Source organism: Blennius ocellaris, assembly GCF_963422515.1.
Source record: "Blennius ocellaris genome assembly, chromosome: 3".
NCBI lineage: Eukaryota > Metazoa > Chordata > Actinopteri > Blenniiformes > Blenniidae > Blennius > Blennius ocellaris.
In genome coordinates, this window is record NC_137652.1 from 5,919,424 (window position 1) to 5,934,456 (window position 15,033).

The 15,033-nt window shown below is 39.9% G+C and overlaps 1 protein-coding gene across 1 annotated transcript in view; it reads right to left on the bottom strand.

The window, feature by feature from the left end:
* Positions 1 to 7,532: 7,532 nt before the first annotated feature.
* The window catches only part of mtnr1aa (melatonin receptor 1A a), a 36,649-nt gene continuing 29,148 nt past the window's right edge, over positions 7,533 to 15,033 (bottom strand). The window contains exon 2 of the mRNA XM_080520410.1: positions 7,533 to 9,257. Coding sequence (XP_080376536.1) covers positions 8,389 to 9,257 — 869 coding nt within the window. The 3' untranslated portion in view covers positions 7,533 to 8,388. The remainder of the gene's footprint in view (positions 9,258 to 15,033) is intronic.

Sequence of the window (15,033 nt, forward strand, 5' to 3'; positions counted from 1 at the left end):
AAAAAGTCAACCAAAGATGCTGACAAGAAGACAAAAGCAAGGTCGCTCTTCGTCAAAACAAAGGAAGGCAAATCTGATCCACACACGTGAGGAAGTATTCATCTAGATTGGGCACAAGGCCGGTACAGTATCTCGGGTTTGAGACGACACACTAGCTAACTTCTCTGTGCCCAATGTAAACTTACAGTATATCTTTGTTGTGAGTAAGAGTTTGTTGACCTAATCCAACCCTGAATGTTAATGTAGCAGTAAAATACAACAGATACGATGTAAAAGATATCTTGCAATGCCCGACTGCTTTGTCTGAACATCTGGAGGAGAGAGAACATGCACAGCAGGGTTTGGTCGCCAAAGAGATAAAACCCATAACTGCAAAATATGAACGCGTCACAAGGATGGAGACCGAATTCTGTATTTTTATAGAAACCGACCGAATTTGGTCGATTCGACTGAGTACCGATCCACGTAAAATCAAACAGTACCATGTTTCGGTAGTGAAGTGACTGAAGCAATGGGAGAGTAGGCGATTTTGCAACACGACATTGTACGCGAGCATTATGAGGTCACTAGCGTCACCGTTCAGACAACGGAGCAAGCATGACGGAGAGAAAACGCTTGAGAGGCTCCGCTTTTCAAAACGCGACGCAGATTGCGCCGTTGCAATATTTATTACTACGAAGTGCAAGGCCAGCGGCGGGGATACCGGTAATCTGAGGAAGCTCCTGGTTTGGCACTAGATTTCTCTCAAGGCTGAGGAGTGCACAATTTGACAGCCTCAGATCTGCCATCACAATGTTTCCAGAGGGGAAGGGAAAGGAGTAGATGTTACTGGAGATGAGTTTTAATTTGTGCATTATTAAGAAAAGAACACTGTATAGTTGTAGTTAGAGGTTCTTCTTGTCGAAGAGATTTGTGAAACAACTGTGTTGTTACAATACAAACAGTCGGATGTTGTTTTGATGTGTTTGTTAAAGTTTATATATTGAAATATAAATATGTTAAATTGAAAAAGTTCAGATATTTTATTATCAGACAAATTTACATTTATTTCCACATAAACACACACACAAAAGTACTGGAAATTGGTACTGTATCAATTCAAATGTGAAAGGTACTCATGCCTAATGTGTACAACAGACATCTGGACTGAAAACTACCACAAAACATAATTTTTTTGGAGTGCTATCCATTAAGACAGACGAGGACTTCAGACTCTGTTCAAGGGTGTTGCATGCAGCTCCTTCTTGAGCATGGCATGTCAAAAGCACAAGATATTTCAGTAACTCTGAGCATTTGGTATTGTGGCATCATGGTCGGTCGGACAAGTTTGTAACTGTAACTGTAACTGTCTGCTGTTCGACGTGAAAAATACTGTGAAACGAATTAAAACGCTGTTTGTAGAACCAATTAACATAAGTGGCAAGAGGAAGAGGAGGACAGTATGCAACTTTTAAGATGACCTATTATCCACCTATTATCTCTGTTTTGACAGGTGATGCCTACAAAAGCTAGAATATAATGGTGTTATCTAAAATGACACATAAGCACTGAATAACTAATGTTGATCAGTGTGATCTTCACCACTTATTCAATCAAATCTAGTTTAAAGGTACAAATAAAACTTTTAACAAGAAGCAGCTTGCTCCCAGTTGAAGACAGAGCTTTATTCTGAACAAACTGTTTTATTATCGTGATTCTCGCAACCTCTGAATTGGTGAAGGTTGGCAAATTAGGAATTTTGTGTCACACAGTGTGGCAGGTAAAAAAAAGGAATCGGAAGCAATTGCAGTAGATGTTTGAATTGCACTCATTTGTTCCTCGGGTATAATTTCTATTTCATTTTCTGCTGCCATTTCTCTATGACTGTCAAAGCAGTTTATTTAAACCTCCCCGATTGTTCAGTGCAAACAGTGATAAATTAACCAGAAAGAAGACAGCCACTGATGGCATACCAACACAGAAACAAGTCTTTGATTGAAGCTGTTGTCTTCATGCCAGGATTTTTCATTTGTTTACTTTGCAATTCAGGAGAATGCTTTTGGAACGTGCATATTTATAAAGGAGCGGTTACATTTCTGTAATTTAATGAAAAGCTCTCACAGGTCAAAACAAGAGCACTTTACTGTGTCATGAATGCATTTTTAATCAAACCTTACAGTGTTTTCTCTAAAGTGGAGACAATTCATCTCTTGTAAACACTGCAAAATGGAACCGAAAGTAAACTTGTACTGACAATCAGTCTGAAACTAGTGACGTTATGTCACTTGTTCTGGATTATAATTAAGGTTTTTTTTTTTCTTCTGTGATGAAAATATGTCACATTATAGTTTTTAATATAACAAAAATACAAAGAATATAGGTTTTGAGCAAAATGTGGCTAAAACAACCAGAATATTAAATTATCTAACCATCTATCGAGGAATGCATGTACATATGTATTTCCTTTTCCTCAGCTGGCTTCCCTCGGCTTGTGTTTGCGGACTTTATTATAAGATAATTATTGTGTTGCCCTTGTTTAGTCTTCCAATCTTTTTTTTTTTTTTCCTTTGACTTTATGATATTTTTGGCTGTAATGCATTAATATGTTTGATAATTCCCCTCCACACAAGCACATGCATTCCAGTATGACATTATGTTTTGTGGTTGTGGTGACTCAGCCTCTCATCCCATCACTCCATGATCAACGCAAGTAAACGAAAATGATAGCATTTCCATCAGATCGTTCTCATACGAGCAGGACATTTTTGTTGAAAGTTGCACATAAAACGCAGAACAATGTGTTTGCGTGAGCTCGCAGTTTTGCACATTTTATACGGAGTCTTGATAAATGTGAAAGATTTTACATTGTTTGATTTTTTTTTTTTTTGTTGTTCAGTAGTACACAAAGGAACAAGGCAGTATTTTGGTCACGTTGTGCAGTTTCTTTCTTACACACATACTTTAACTGTTTCCTTCTTCTCAGCATGCTTCTTTCAGTTCATCCCTTTTGTTTCTTCCTACGCTGTGATCATTCTTGTGCGGTCAGGTAGACACGGCGGCTGGGATATGTGGTAAAAGCTATGCAAGAAGTATTTCCATTAGGATCAAAGCAATGGACAAACGAGCAAACGAAGCAGGAAGCACAAACACAATCGAAAAGCACCTTCTTGTAATTTTCTCTGAGGAACATATACAGTCACACAGTCAAACATTTTTTTTCGAAGATAATGTCGTCAACGATTGTGCACAGTGTGAAAATGCCTTGGTTGGATTTACCATTGTTGTTTCACTGTATGTAACTCAACCGCCGGTGCGATTGCTCTTTATCTCCTCCATGTGGTGTCTTTCCCAGATGGCGGAGGGCAGCGGTTTCTTTATACCAGGGCTTACAGGGGTTCTGGGGAACATTCAAGGGGCGGGTCAGTAGCAGTGATCCATCTGTCGATTATGTCTCTATGAAAAAATAAATAAATAAAAGAGAGGACAGAGCAGCTTTATCGAACAACAGATTCAGTGACACTCAAAGCCACTCAAAAATATGGACAGCAAAGGCAGGCCGACACCTTCCAGGCAAAAGGACAACTGGTCGCTCTACTGAATATAAAGTGATATAAAATGTGATTGTGGCAGGCCTAAACAGCCGTGTTGAAGGATCACATTGATAGATTAGGTTGTCAGAAAGAGGCGCACTTGAACAACCTGACTAGTAGCGCCAAGCAGAAATAATATTCCAGCATGAACTCTTTTATGTTACTGGGGGAGGATGCTTGAAAACAACCATGTGTTTTATTGAAGGTTGAAAGGAAGACACCTCAAATGAAATTATTGAAATGCCTTTTTTTTTTTTTTTTACTTAATTGTGGTGTTTGTTGATTCTTTTAGCCAATAATTCAATAATGAGCAATACAGAAACATCTGCCAGTACTATAATCATCTTGGCCACTTAAGCCAAAAACTAACTTACAGCCACAATTGAGCATATTCATAATCATTGAACAAATATGACAACTATGCCATCCACGATATGTATTTTTGATAAGCTAACGGCACAAAAATCGTGATAAAATATTTTCTGTTCAAGAAATACTGACTTAATTTTGTAGTGTCATAATATTTGGCCATAGTTATTCAATTTCCAACGGAGTTTTTAATGCTACCTTAATAATAGAATACTGTATCTTATGAAGTCATTGTGAAGCTGAGATGTGAAAATTACACTATCAGCAAGTTATTACATTATTGGCCATTATTATGTTACTGATTGTTACAAACCACACTGCATGACTTTTTTTTTTTTTCCCTACTAAATAGAAGGCTTTGATGATTAGTTGCAGATGGTGAGCTGGTGATTAGAGCTGTTACCATCCATCCGATGGATGGAGCCGATCCCAGCTGACTAACAGTGAAGGCAGGGTGCCAGTCCGTCACAGGGCAAACAAAGAGACAGACAGACCCACACAGCACTAAACAAAAAGGTCCCACCGGCCAAGTGTGTGTGTGTGTGTGTGTGTGTGTGTGTGTGTGTGTGTGTGTGTGTGTGTGTGTGTGTGTGTGTGTGTGTGTGTGTGTGTGTGTGTGTGTGTGTGCGCGTGTGTGTGTGTGCGTGTGTGTGTGTGTGCGCGCGCTCGACAGTGGCTATGAAAGTTATGCTATTTAAGTGTAGACTTAAGAATAATTTTTTTTATTTTAGTTGAACATTGTTGACTTTCAGACCAATGTCATTCACATTTAAAAAATCTGTTTTTAGTCAACGGTAGTAAAAATTAGAAACTTTTTTTTTTGTTTAAACCTTTGATTCATGTTGAAATTATAGTTATTACTGTTAGTAGTCGAAATAACTTTTCCCACAAATTTCTGACATTTGTTTGGATAGAATGTCGTTTGGTTACAAAACGCCATACGGGTGACCGTGTCTGTCACTGCTCCATTCAAATCCCTCCACAAACACTCCAGTGGGACTGAAATCTGGTTATTGACGAGGCCGTTCCCGAGTTTTTTTTTTTTGCTTTTTGAGTGGATTTGCTTATGTGTTCATAGTGTTAGCACATCCTGCTAAAAGGTTTCACTCTGTGTTCGACCTCCATCCGACCTCCGGAAGGCATCACATTTTCCTCAAGCTCTCTTTGACATGATGCCTGAGCCTGTATGCTGCCCAACACCTGATGATGACTGTTTACACATCTTAATAGGTGGTATAAGGTTCTTTAACATAAATGTTATATTTGGCCTGAATCAAACATGTCTGCCGTTGCTCTGACCAAACGACTTGACTCCTGATGTTTCATATCACATTCTCCAAAAGGTTTGATCTTCACTACGGTGAAAAATAGGTTTTTGATGTCTTTTTGGAAAAAGCACTTTCATGGCTCACAACCGACACAGGTCACAAACTTAACATTTGACACCATGCTGGGATTCGCAATAATAAGTTTTGAATCAGCATATTTTTATGCTTTCAGTGGTTCATTTATTTATTTCGTTGGTTTTAATCCTGTCAGTGAGACTGTGAGTACCTGTCCATGTGTTTGCCCTGTGCTGCTTTTAGTGTCCTGTGTTTTTAAACGTGTCAGTATGAATAGTCGGCTCCTGCAGAAAGAATCAACTTAACAGTGCCAACACAGTCACCTTGACCTTGACAGTGCACCGTTGGTGAGTCCAACTTTACTTTCACCTAACAATAGCTACCAGGAGATACTCAGTGGCTGCAGCCATATTCACACTCTACATGCAGGTTTACGTAACATGTTTTTCTTCTTGTGCTGTCGTCTCTGAGTCCGTACCAACAATATGCATGTGTACACTGCTATACGCAAGTCAGGACAAGAAACCACATTCAAGTGATTCTTATTGGAGCGCATAGCAGTGCCTCAAAGCAAATCTGGGTCAATAAATTGTAGAAAAAATTATTAAAAGCTAATATTGTACCGATTCAGAAAATATCTCCAGAGTGCATTGAACTCATGACTTCATGGAGCGCCATTTTGGAAACTGTTATTTTAATATCAGAAAGATAGCAACTACTATCACACAGTACATCTAAACACAGATATCATCTCTCAGGTCGATGATTTTCTTGGAAAATGTTTGATTTAGCTGTAATATTGTTGACATTTCTACTACCAAAGAAAAATTTAACTGAATGTTTATCAGTATTCCTTTGGCTGAAAATAAGGTGGGTGTAAAATATTGTAGTAAAACAAGATTAATGTGTGTACACAAGGCCAACTCTAAAATAGCTGATATAAATACTCATTCTACTTGCATAGATATTTCAAAAAAGATGTAATAAACTGAATTTCTATTTTTAAAAAAAACATTGTTTGGTTGAGATGGGAGAGTTGAATACATTATGAAGAAATAACATGTATTTTGCATCTTTGTTTCACTCTGCAGATATCTCTTGTGGGTTGGTATTTCAGAACAGAAATAAACTTGGCTTCACGTGTTTTTGTCCATTCCTGTGTGTCTGGTGTGTTAATATCTTTCTGCCATCAGCAACGTCTTAGCCAAACCTAAAATAGTGAAGCTGATTTGAGTTGTTCTGGGCTTTCTGTTGCGGAGGATACGCTCTGCTGGAGCCTGGGTCAATGGCCTTATCACAGTGGAGGAGACATTCTATTTTCTTTTCGTGGTATCAAATCAGTGATGGGAGATGAACCTAAAGCGGTGCCATTGGTCATGTAACACCTGAGTTTTCCTCTTCCATTTGGTTGTACATCCTGGGCTTTAAAAATTGTTGGGCCCAGATTACTGTATGACTCTGTCTGAGGGCAGTGTAAATCCCTGGGATTTTTACATTTGCTCATCCCCAACCCATTCAGTCTCTCCTGCCACACACAGCTCCTGGGATTAAACAGATAGAGAAGGGGGGCAGGGAGTCCACCGGGAGCTGGCTTTTCATCTCTTGCTTGGAGGATGATGGTCAGCAGCCATTATGTAAGCCGAGTGGATTTCAAATGCATAGTTGAGCCATTCTCTCGCGCGGCGCATGACGTCTTTGTGTTCGTTTGCACACGTTGCAACACACACATGCGAGCGCTGATGAACGGCTGCCTATGTAGTGGCTGCCTCCCATGCACCCGCAGAGTCCTTCACACTGTGAAGGACACAAGCACCTACCAACACTTTATGAGCTCACCTTGAAATTTGTTTGTAGACAGAACCTGAGAGCTTACGTGTCGACCTGCTGCACATGCAATGCACATCAGACAATGTCGGTGGGGGGGAGACAGACAGGCAGTATATTGTATAACCGTGTGTTATCATATTTATTGGCTAAAGACGACTGTGTTCCACTTTTGGTAAAATCCCATTACTCAGGCAGATTTGTAGCAGCACTGTCCACAAATAAGAATACACAGCAAACATGTTTTGAAGGTCCTGTTCCCTCTCCTGAAGGAGACATTTAAATACACCAGTGATTAAACTACAGTTTAAAAAAGAAAAAAAACACACACAAAGAATAATTTTCCCAAAATAATTATACCACATCATAAATATATACTTTACTGTAAAGAGTTTTTCATTCATCCTTATTTTAAAACTTGCCACAATTTAAATTGATAAAAAAAAAAAGAGCAAATGGCTCAAACAGGTCCAAAGTTGTGATAAACAAAATGTACAGGCATGCATTTGCATAAATGTAATAAATCAGTACAGTACAAAAACAGGGCTAAAGCTCGTCTTCCATCAATGTCGGCTTTTATTTTGCATATGAACAATTCCTGATATCCATGCATACAGTATAATGAGCTCACAAGGTGGTCGAGATAGATAGAGATAAAGAGAGAGAGATAGAGAGAGATAGATCTTCTTTACTAAAATATATATTCCACCTAATGTAAGGGACAATACTGTAGGGTATAATAAGACAGCAGCAACTCACATTGCTTGCACTCAGTTAGTGATACAGTGTCACAAATGAGGTTATTAAAATTGGTTAACTTACGTTATAAACTTGTGGTTATATTTTCAACCAAGTTGGGTATAAATTTTTTTATTTTTTTTTTTATTTGTTGGCCTCATAAAATGTTACTTTCAGTTTTACTGGAACCTGATATATCTCACCATATATCTACATGACATGGCATACAAAATAAATACTTATATAATGCATAATACATGTATATCATCACCGTAACCATAGAAACAAAACGTACATCATATATTTACGGTACTACAGATACTGCAGCCAAAAGTGCTTGATAAAAGACAAAGATAATATGCACCCCTGCTCTTACTGTGATTGTTCAGAGGTCAAATAGCACCGTATGACAGTCCAGACAGCTCAGAGGATCAACGTTGATTTTGATTTATATTTGGTATTTTTTATCACCATTTTTTTTTAAACTCTCAGTCACAGCATTTCAGTTTATGTCCTTGATGTTTCTTCTTTTCTTTTTTTTTTTTTTACACCGAGTCCACCTTCACTTGGTTATTGTTGGTCATGAGTGGAGATGGTTTACTCTTGAGCCTCTCCCCTGCGTCGTTGGAGCTGTCCTGAAAGAAGATGCGAGCGGTACACACTGACACTACAATACGCTTGTACTCACGCCGGAAATTCTGGTTCAGCATGCCGTACACAATGGCATTAAGGCAGCTGTTGAAGTAGGCCATGAAGTAGCTGGCCACGAATAACCACTCGGGGATGAGGGGAATCACCACCTCCGGTTTGATCGCCACCGCCAGCCCGATGAAGTTGAGCGGCGCCCAGCAAACGGCAAAGAGCACGAACACCACAAACATGGTGACGAAGTTCCTGACGTCGTGCGGCGTCAGCTTGGGCCGATTGTCCGGCTTGACCCGCCTCCTCACCTGTATGACCAATATCCAGATGCGCAGGTAGCAGTAGGTGACAATCATGATGGGTAAAATGAAGTGAAAGAAAACCACAGCGATCGTGTACGCCGAGCTGGCCGACTGCTCGAAGGTGCAGGAGTAAACCCGCGGGTCGTACTGGAGCGAGCCCACGAACAGGTTGGGCACGATGGCCACCACGGTCAGTGCCCAGATGAGCAGCACATAGCAGACGGAGTTTTTGTCGCTGTACAGTTTGTCGTACTTGAGGCTGTGGCAGATGTAACAGTATCTGTTGATGGCGATGCCGGTGATGTTGAAGATGGAGCCGATGACACTGACGCCCATGAGGAAGCCGCTGATCTGGCAGTGGACGTAGCCCAGGTTCCAGCCATTGTGGAAGATGGAGGTGAGGACCAGAGGATACGGGTAGATGGCCACCACCAGGTCCGCCACTGCCAGGCTCACGACAAAGATGTTCCCTGCAGATGAAACAAACACCAGCGAGAAGAACATGAGGCAGTGTCAACAGAGGCAGAGCATATACAAATACTGAAAGAGGAAGTGGCGCTGAATCGTTATATCCACATAGAATAAGTAATGAAAATACCATCTGTGACATCATGAAAAACTGAAGTATTCAAATGAGGCCTGTTCACGCACAAATGATCTACTGATTACGGTATTGTTTGTTGTTTGCTGTGGAGTGATCCGATGGAGCGTGGCGCCCCCACAATCACATCGAGAAATGGTACACAGTGGACTTAGGATGTGTTGGTGGAAACAGTTATCAAACACTACAGCAAATAGAACTGATTAAAAAAAAAAAAAACATAAGAAAAACGCTTCGGAGGAGATGGGGACAAGACAAGAACAACAGATTGAGAAAATATTGCTGGAACTAAGAAGGTTTTCGACACAGAAAATAGTGACTGAGGAAACACTGTACTGCCTGCCAACAGGGTTGAGCCCTTTCACATCTCAGGACAAATGTGTTCAGAGACGCAGGTGTAAACAACACAAACCTTTTTATGAATATTCATGAAGCCAGATGCACTAAACCAAGGGTTCTTACAGTTTTGATAACTGAGGGCCAATTTAGAAACCCAACATTGGACTGAGGGCCACAGGAGAAAGAAAATAAAAAAAAGATGTTACAACTTAATACAAATTAATTGGTCAGCATTCAGTCATGTGCAATAAATATATTTTAATTAATAAATTAGGCTAAACCTGGCAATACCTGAGTTAACCTTGAGAAACATTGTAATGCACACAACATCCAAAATGGGGTTTTCTGCCCTCTGCAGTCAAATTTGGGATATATCAGTCCCGTGTGCACTCCATTTAAGAATATGTGTAAAAACGTATTTAAAACAATCAGTCTTGGGGCCTGAAGACACGAGAACACCATTTCACATAATCGCCTCATTTGTGGCTGATCATCCACACTTCGCTGCGTTTTAGGAGCCCGAAAACAGTATTTTGTTTGTTTGTTATTTTTAACAAAGTTCAAGTTTTGTCAGTTGGAGTTTTGGAGCACAAACACAATTATTCATTGACAACCTTGGCCAATGAGAGCTGGTGCAGCCAGTGTGATCGTGCTGTGCGCTCGTCGTCCCAGCTTAGAACCCCTTTGCTCTCTGTCTCAGTTGTTCGGATTCCCCCACACATCCAGCACTCCCAGCGTTGTATACGTCCTTGCAGCTAAACATTACTCGACTAACTGGAGACAGTTTCTCCTGCTGGTGTCGCACTAACCTGTGTGATAACAGCGGTTCACATTTCACCAAGACAAAGTGGTTTCTTGTCTTTAGGTTGCTTTTTCAAGTCACACGGTCTGTAGGACAGCAGCCTGAGTACACATTGCCTGTCTTATTCCTCCTCTGAAAGGGTTTGACTTCTATTGGGAGCGTTTCTGTGTTGATATGAATCTTTTAACAATTTTTTTTAATGTTTTTTTTTTTTGCATTCTGAAATTTTGATTACACTGCATGTTTAGATTATTTGTGAAAAACCTTCAAAGTTTCTGGTAAATGTGTTGTCAAGTAATCTCAATGCACCGAAAATGATAAGTCAGGAGAAACAATATGTGAGCATGCAAACACACGCACACACACTGAATAGCCATATACTGTTTCTGAACGAAACCCAAAAATGTATTTCCTTTGCATGATGTATATTGCAAATGTTGTGGTCCTGATAATAATACATTCATGATTTATTTTGGAGCAAGAAAATATTCCAATATCAAGTGTCTCACTATAGAAACAAAGCTGCACGCTGTGTCTTTATGAGTAGACACCATGGTTAGTCCATACTCAAGTCATGTAAGCAATAAAAACTAATAATATGATATAAAATGATGAGCTTACTCTTACTAGAGTTTATGAAAAAGGTACATAAATTAAGTCACAGTGATGTTTTTCTTTTGACCTTCAGCGGTTTAAACCTTGTTAGATTATTAAGAAGTGATCATGTCTGCCACATCTAAAGCTGTTGGAGAGATATCACATTAATGTAAATGGGATGGATGGATGAACAGCGAATTAGAAAGTAACAGGGCCTCTGGCCATTAGCCGGTGTCAAGCGAAGGCATCAAAATAGTTTTGGGCTGAAATAGTGAGACTTTACGCTATGGAAATTATATATTGTTTTATAGCTGTGTTTTCTATCTATGTATAGAGGGTTTGGGTTATGTTATCAGAAACAGATGCATCTAATAACGAATAATCTATTGTCACTTGTTTCAGAGAATAAAAGCAGTAAATCTTTAATTCCAAAAACTAAAATTAATGTTTAGGTCAGGTTCAGTGCAAACCACGGCAATCATGAGAGAAGATTATCAACTGCATTTATCTACTATGAATAAAAGTCTTACTGACACCCTGCTCAGGTAGAGATCAGGCACAGAAGATAATTGATAAAAGGATTCATTTTCCACAATTTGTCAGAGCTCCACAAGTGAACAAAGGGCTCGTTCACACTGCAGGGAAATGCAACCCAATTATGTTTTTCTGCTCACAAGCGGCCCATATTTGACCTGTTTTTGTGTGAATGCTGAAATAAAATATTTTTTCACACAAGACCCAGTCCTTGATCATTTATTGTATTTATTGATCAGTTCTGATATGTATCTAAAGTCTTTCACCACCGTCTGAGCGATCCAGTCGCAAATATGCTGCTGCCACGTCATTGACATGTGACTGGCGTCACAAAGGAAGCGCCAAAGGAAGCGCTGTCGCTAAAATGTTAAAAGCTGTGCTCTTTTTTTTTTTTTTTTCTTAATCTCCTTCTTCTTTCGCTCCTCATTTTGTCTAGATTGTGTTGACCCCTGTCGCACAACCACTTGAAAATGGATGTACATGTCGTGACCAGTGTTGACAGATTGGGCAGGTATTCCCCCAATTGGGTCACCAAATTCTCTGACTTGTTTTACTTAGCTCTACGATTATAATGTGATTCCTACACAGGCTGAGATTTCAGCGGGTTTTTATTGAGGTGATTGGGTTTTTCCGTTTCGTTTGGGCTTGAAACAGTGAGTCAGGCCTGGGAACCCTGGCGTTGACCGGAGTGGCATCCGTTTTTACCTCCGTAAACACCGGTCTAGGCGGGACATCACGCCAAGTGCAAGCAAGTGCTTGCTCTGGGGTCCCATAACGTTCAGGAAGTCTGATAGAGGTCACCTTTTAAATTCAAATCTGAATTGAGCATCAAGACCTGCAGCATGAACTTAGACTAAGACAGAGTCCCAGAGAGTGGAAAGTCTACAAATTCAATCTGGTTCAACTCTGGTTTGTGTCGACGCTCGATCCTATGTCTTCTGCTACTGTTCTGAACACTGTTTAGCTTTTTTTAAATTATATTTTAGTTATCATATTCGAAACCAACAGAGAATCAGAAAATTAAAGAGCGCTTTTTCTTCTGTTGGTTTCAACTGCAAATGTCATGAAGATTCTTTGTGATCCTTTTCCAGCAGGATTTTACGCAACTTCTCTGAAATGATCCACTAATAGTGGTATTGCTGGGCTGTAATTGGCCCACTGACACCTCTACGATGAGCCGTGCTAAACGACCTATTGTGAAAAAGGAAGATGACAGACATCAGAGTCACAATACACATGGACTGAAGGTTGCTATCAAAAACACCTGTGCTTCAATCCCTCCTCACAACAGTGATCGTGTGGTTGATGCAATTGGAGTGTTAAACTAAGTAGTGAGGGTCAACCTGACCTTTCTGCAATATAGACGCTTTTTTTTTTTTTGAAGGATCTTGTGATATAATATCATATTTTCAGATCAAGCCAAATTAATCACAATTAAAACCAAAGTCTCGAAGTGTATTTTCTCATTTCATAAGTAATGAAATCAGGTTGCACTGTGGTTTAATGATGAGCTGTGTTTGGGGACTCTTATATGTGGGGTTTGCATGTTCTGCCAAGTTTCTCAGATTTCTATTAAAACATTTTATGGACGTGGAAAAACAACAAGAACAACAAATAAAACTTGAATGTAGGTAAAAGTAACCTTTTGAACAAAATAATTGCATTATATTGCCCAGAGGGGATAAGTAATCAGTCACTATTTCCATAAAATAACTAAGAATGGTTTCTCATCTTCAAAACACTGAAGTAAGGACTCTTATCTCTCCATAGCGGCAGATATTCCACTGCAGAAGGCCTGTGTGAAAATCTCGATCAAGGTCTACGGTGCACTGACAATAAAAGAAAAGTAAACGCTGCTGTCAGTCCGGTAAAACAAACAAACAAAAAACGCGATACGCTCTGGGAAATAGCTGGCAGTAATTTAAGTAGGCTATGCTTTATTTGTAAATATGCTAAAACATGCAAAAGCACCAACAAGAACCCATTAGAGACATCCATTTGTTTCTGTTGCGACTTTGTTATATAAGCCACAGGGGGAGGGCCTCAAGGCTGGATGTTTGAGGAAAAATATGTAGCTGGAAATTCTGTATTGTTTGTGTGAATGTATGCATACGTGTGAAGGCGTTCGGCGGTTTCCCCTCATGATTTAGCGTGCGTGAACCTCGACCTGCATTCCACCGTCACCTTTTGATGTTGATGAATAATGAAAGAAAGCATGGTCCCTGTCGCTAAATAATGCATGTTTCTAATTGGAAGCAAGGGCTCGACAATGAGCATCATGAGAGGACATGATTTACAGGCTGAGCAGTAATCTAGGGCGTACTAATATATTCTTTGGAACTACATTGAACGGGGAAATCGTTGGGAAACACACTTCTCTGATTGTCATATTTCTTAAAGTGCAATACATAATTTACACTCAGCGGAGACAAATAAGCAAATATTCTGTTTTGAATTCAGTAGGAACAAGCTGAAAGTGTATGTACACACACGTTACTTTGCGCCTCAGGCTTTTTTGCATTATGCACACCTTGGCGTTTTAGCTTTGGTGACCGTTGAAGGGCCTGTCACGATGATGGGTGGGAAATCCTAACATGTAGCCACAAAGCATTTTCACAGCTGTCACTTACACATCAGTGAAATGGGCTCCATGTATAGTGGTAAACACCATATTATGAGGCCTAATGACAAGTCTGGGTTCAGTTTTCCAGATGTGACAACACCCTGTCACTGATGATAAGATGCATTTAGTGCATGTCAGATGGGAACTAAGCGCGTTTCACAGTCATAGCAGTGCAAGAGGCAATTTCATTTTTGCACCCATGTTTGGGCGGCCAGTATCAGACACACTCCACCGACCTGCACCACGGATCTGTCAAGTCTCACCTGAGCATTAGAGGCACAAGACTGATCAGCTCGGCAGCCTGTTATCTCACATAGAACATGCCAGCCATTCTCCTGCCAGAGATCACGTGTGGCTATTAATTAAGTTTTGCCCTTTTGTATCTGTCATTCAGATGCCCTCGATAGAGAATTAGGTGCACCTACTGTTGTCACATGATCTCATGGCTGCTTAAAAGCTTTACAGTATACGTGTGTGTGCTCTGGCATATCTATCTTTGTGAGGACCTTGAGGCGGAGGACACTTTATTGAAAGCTAGAACGTATTTCGAAAGGCACTCGTGGAATTTTTTCCCTTGCGCAAATGCCTTTACTGCAAATATCTGTGTCGAAGCTGGTGGAAAGCTTGATGTTTGAATGCAAGTAACCGAATAGAGTGGGCAGTGCATGGTTTTGTTAATACTAGAAGTAGTTAATTAGTAAATGTCCTTTTTATTGGTAAAAAATTGGGCATTCAACAAAAGTAGAATAT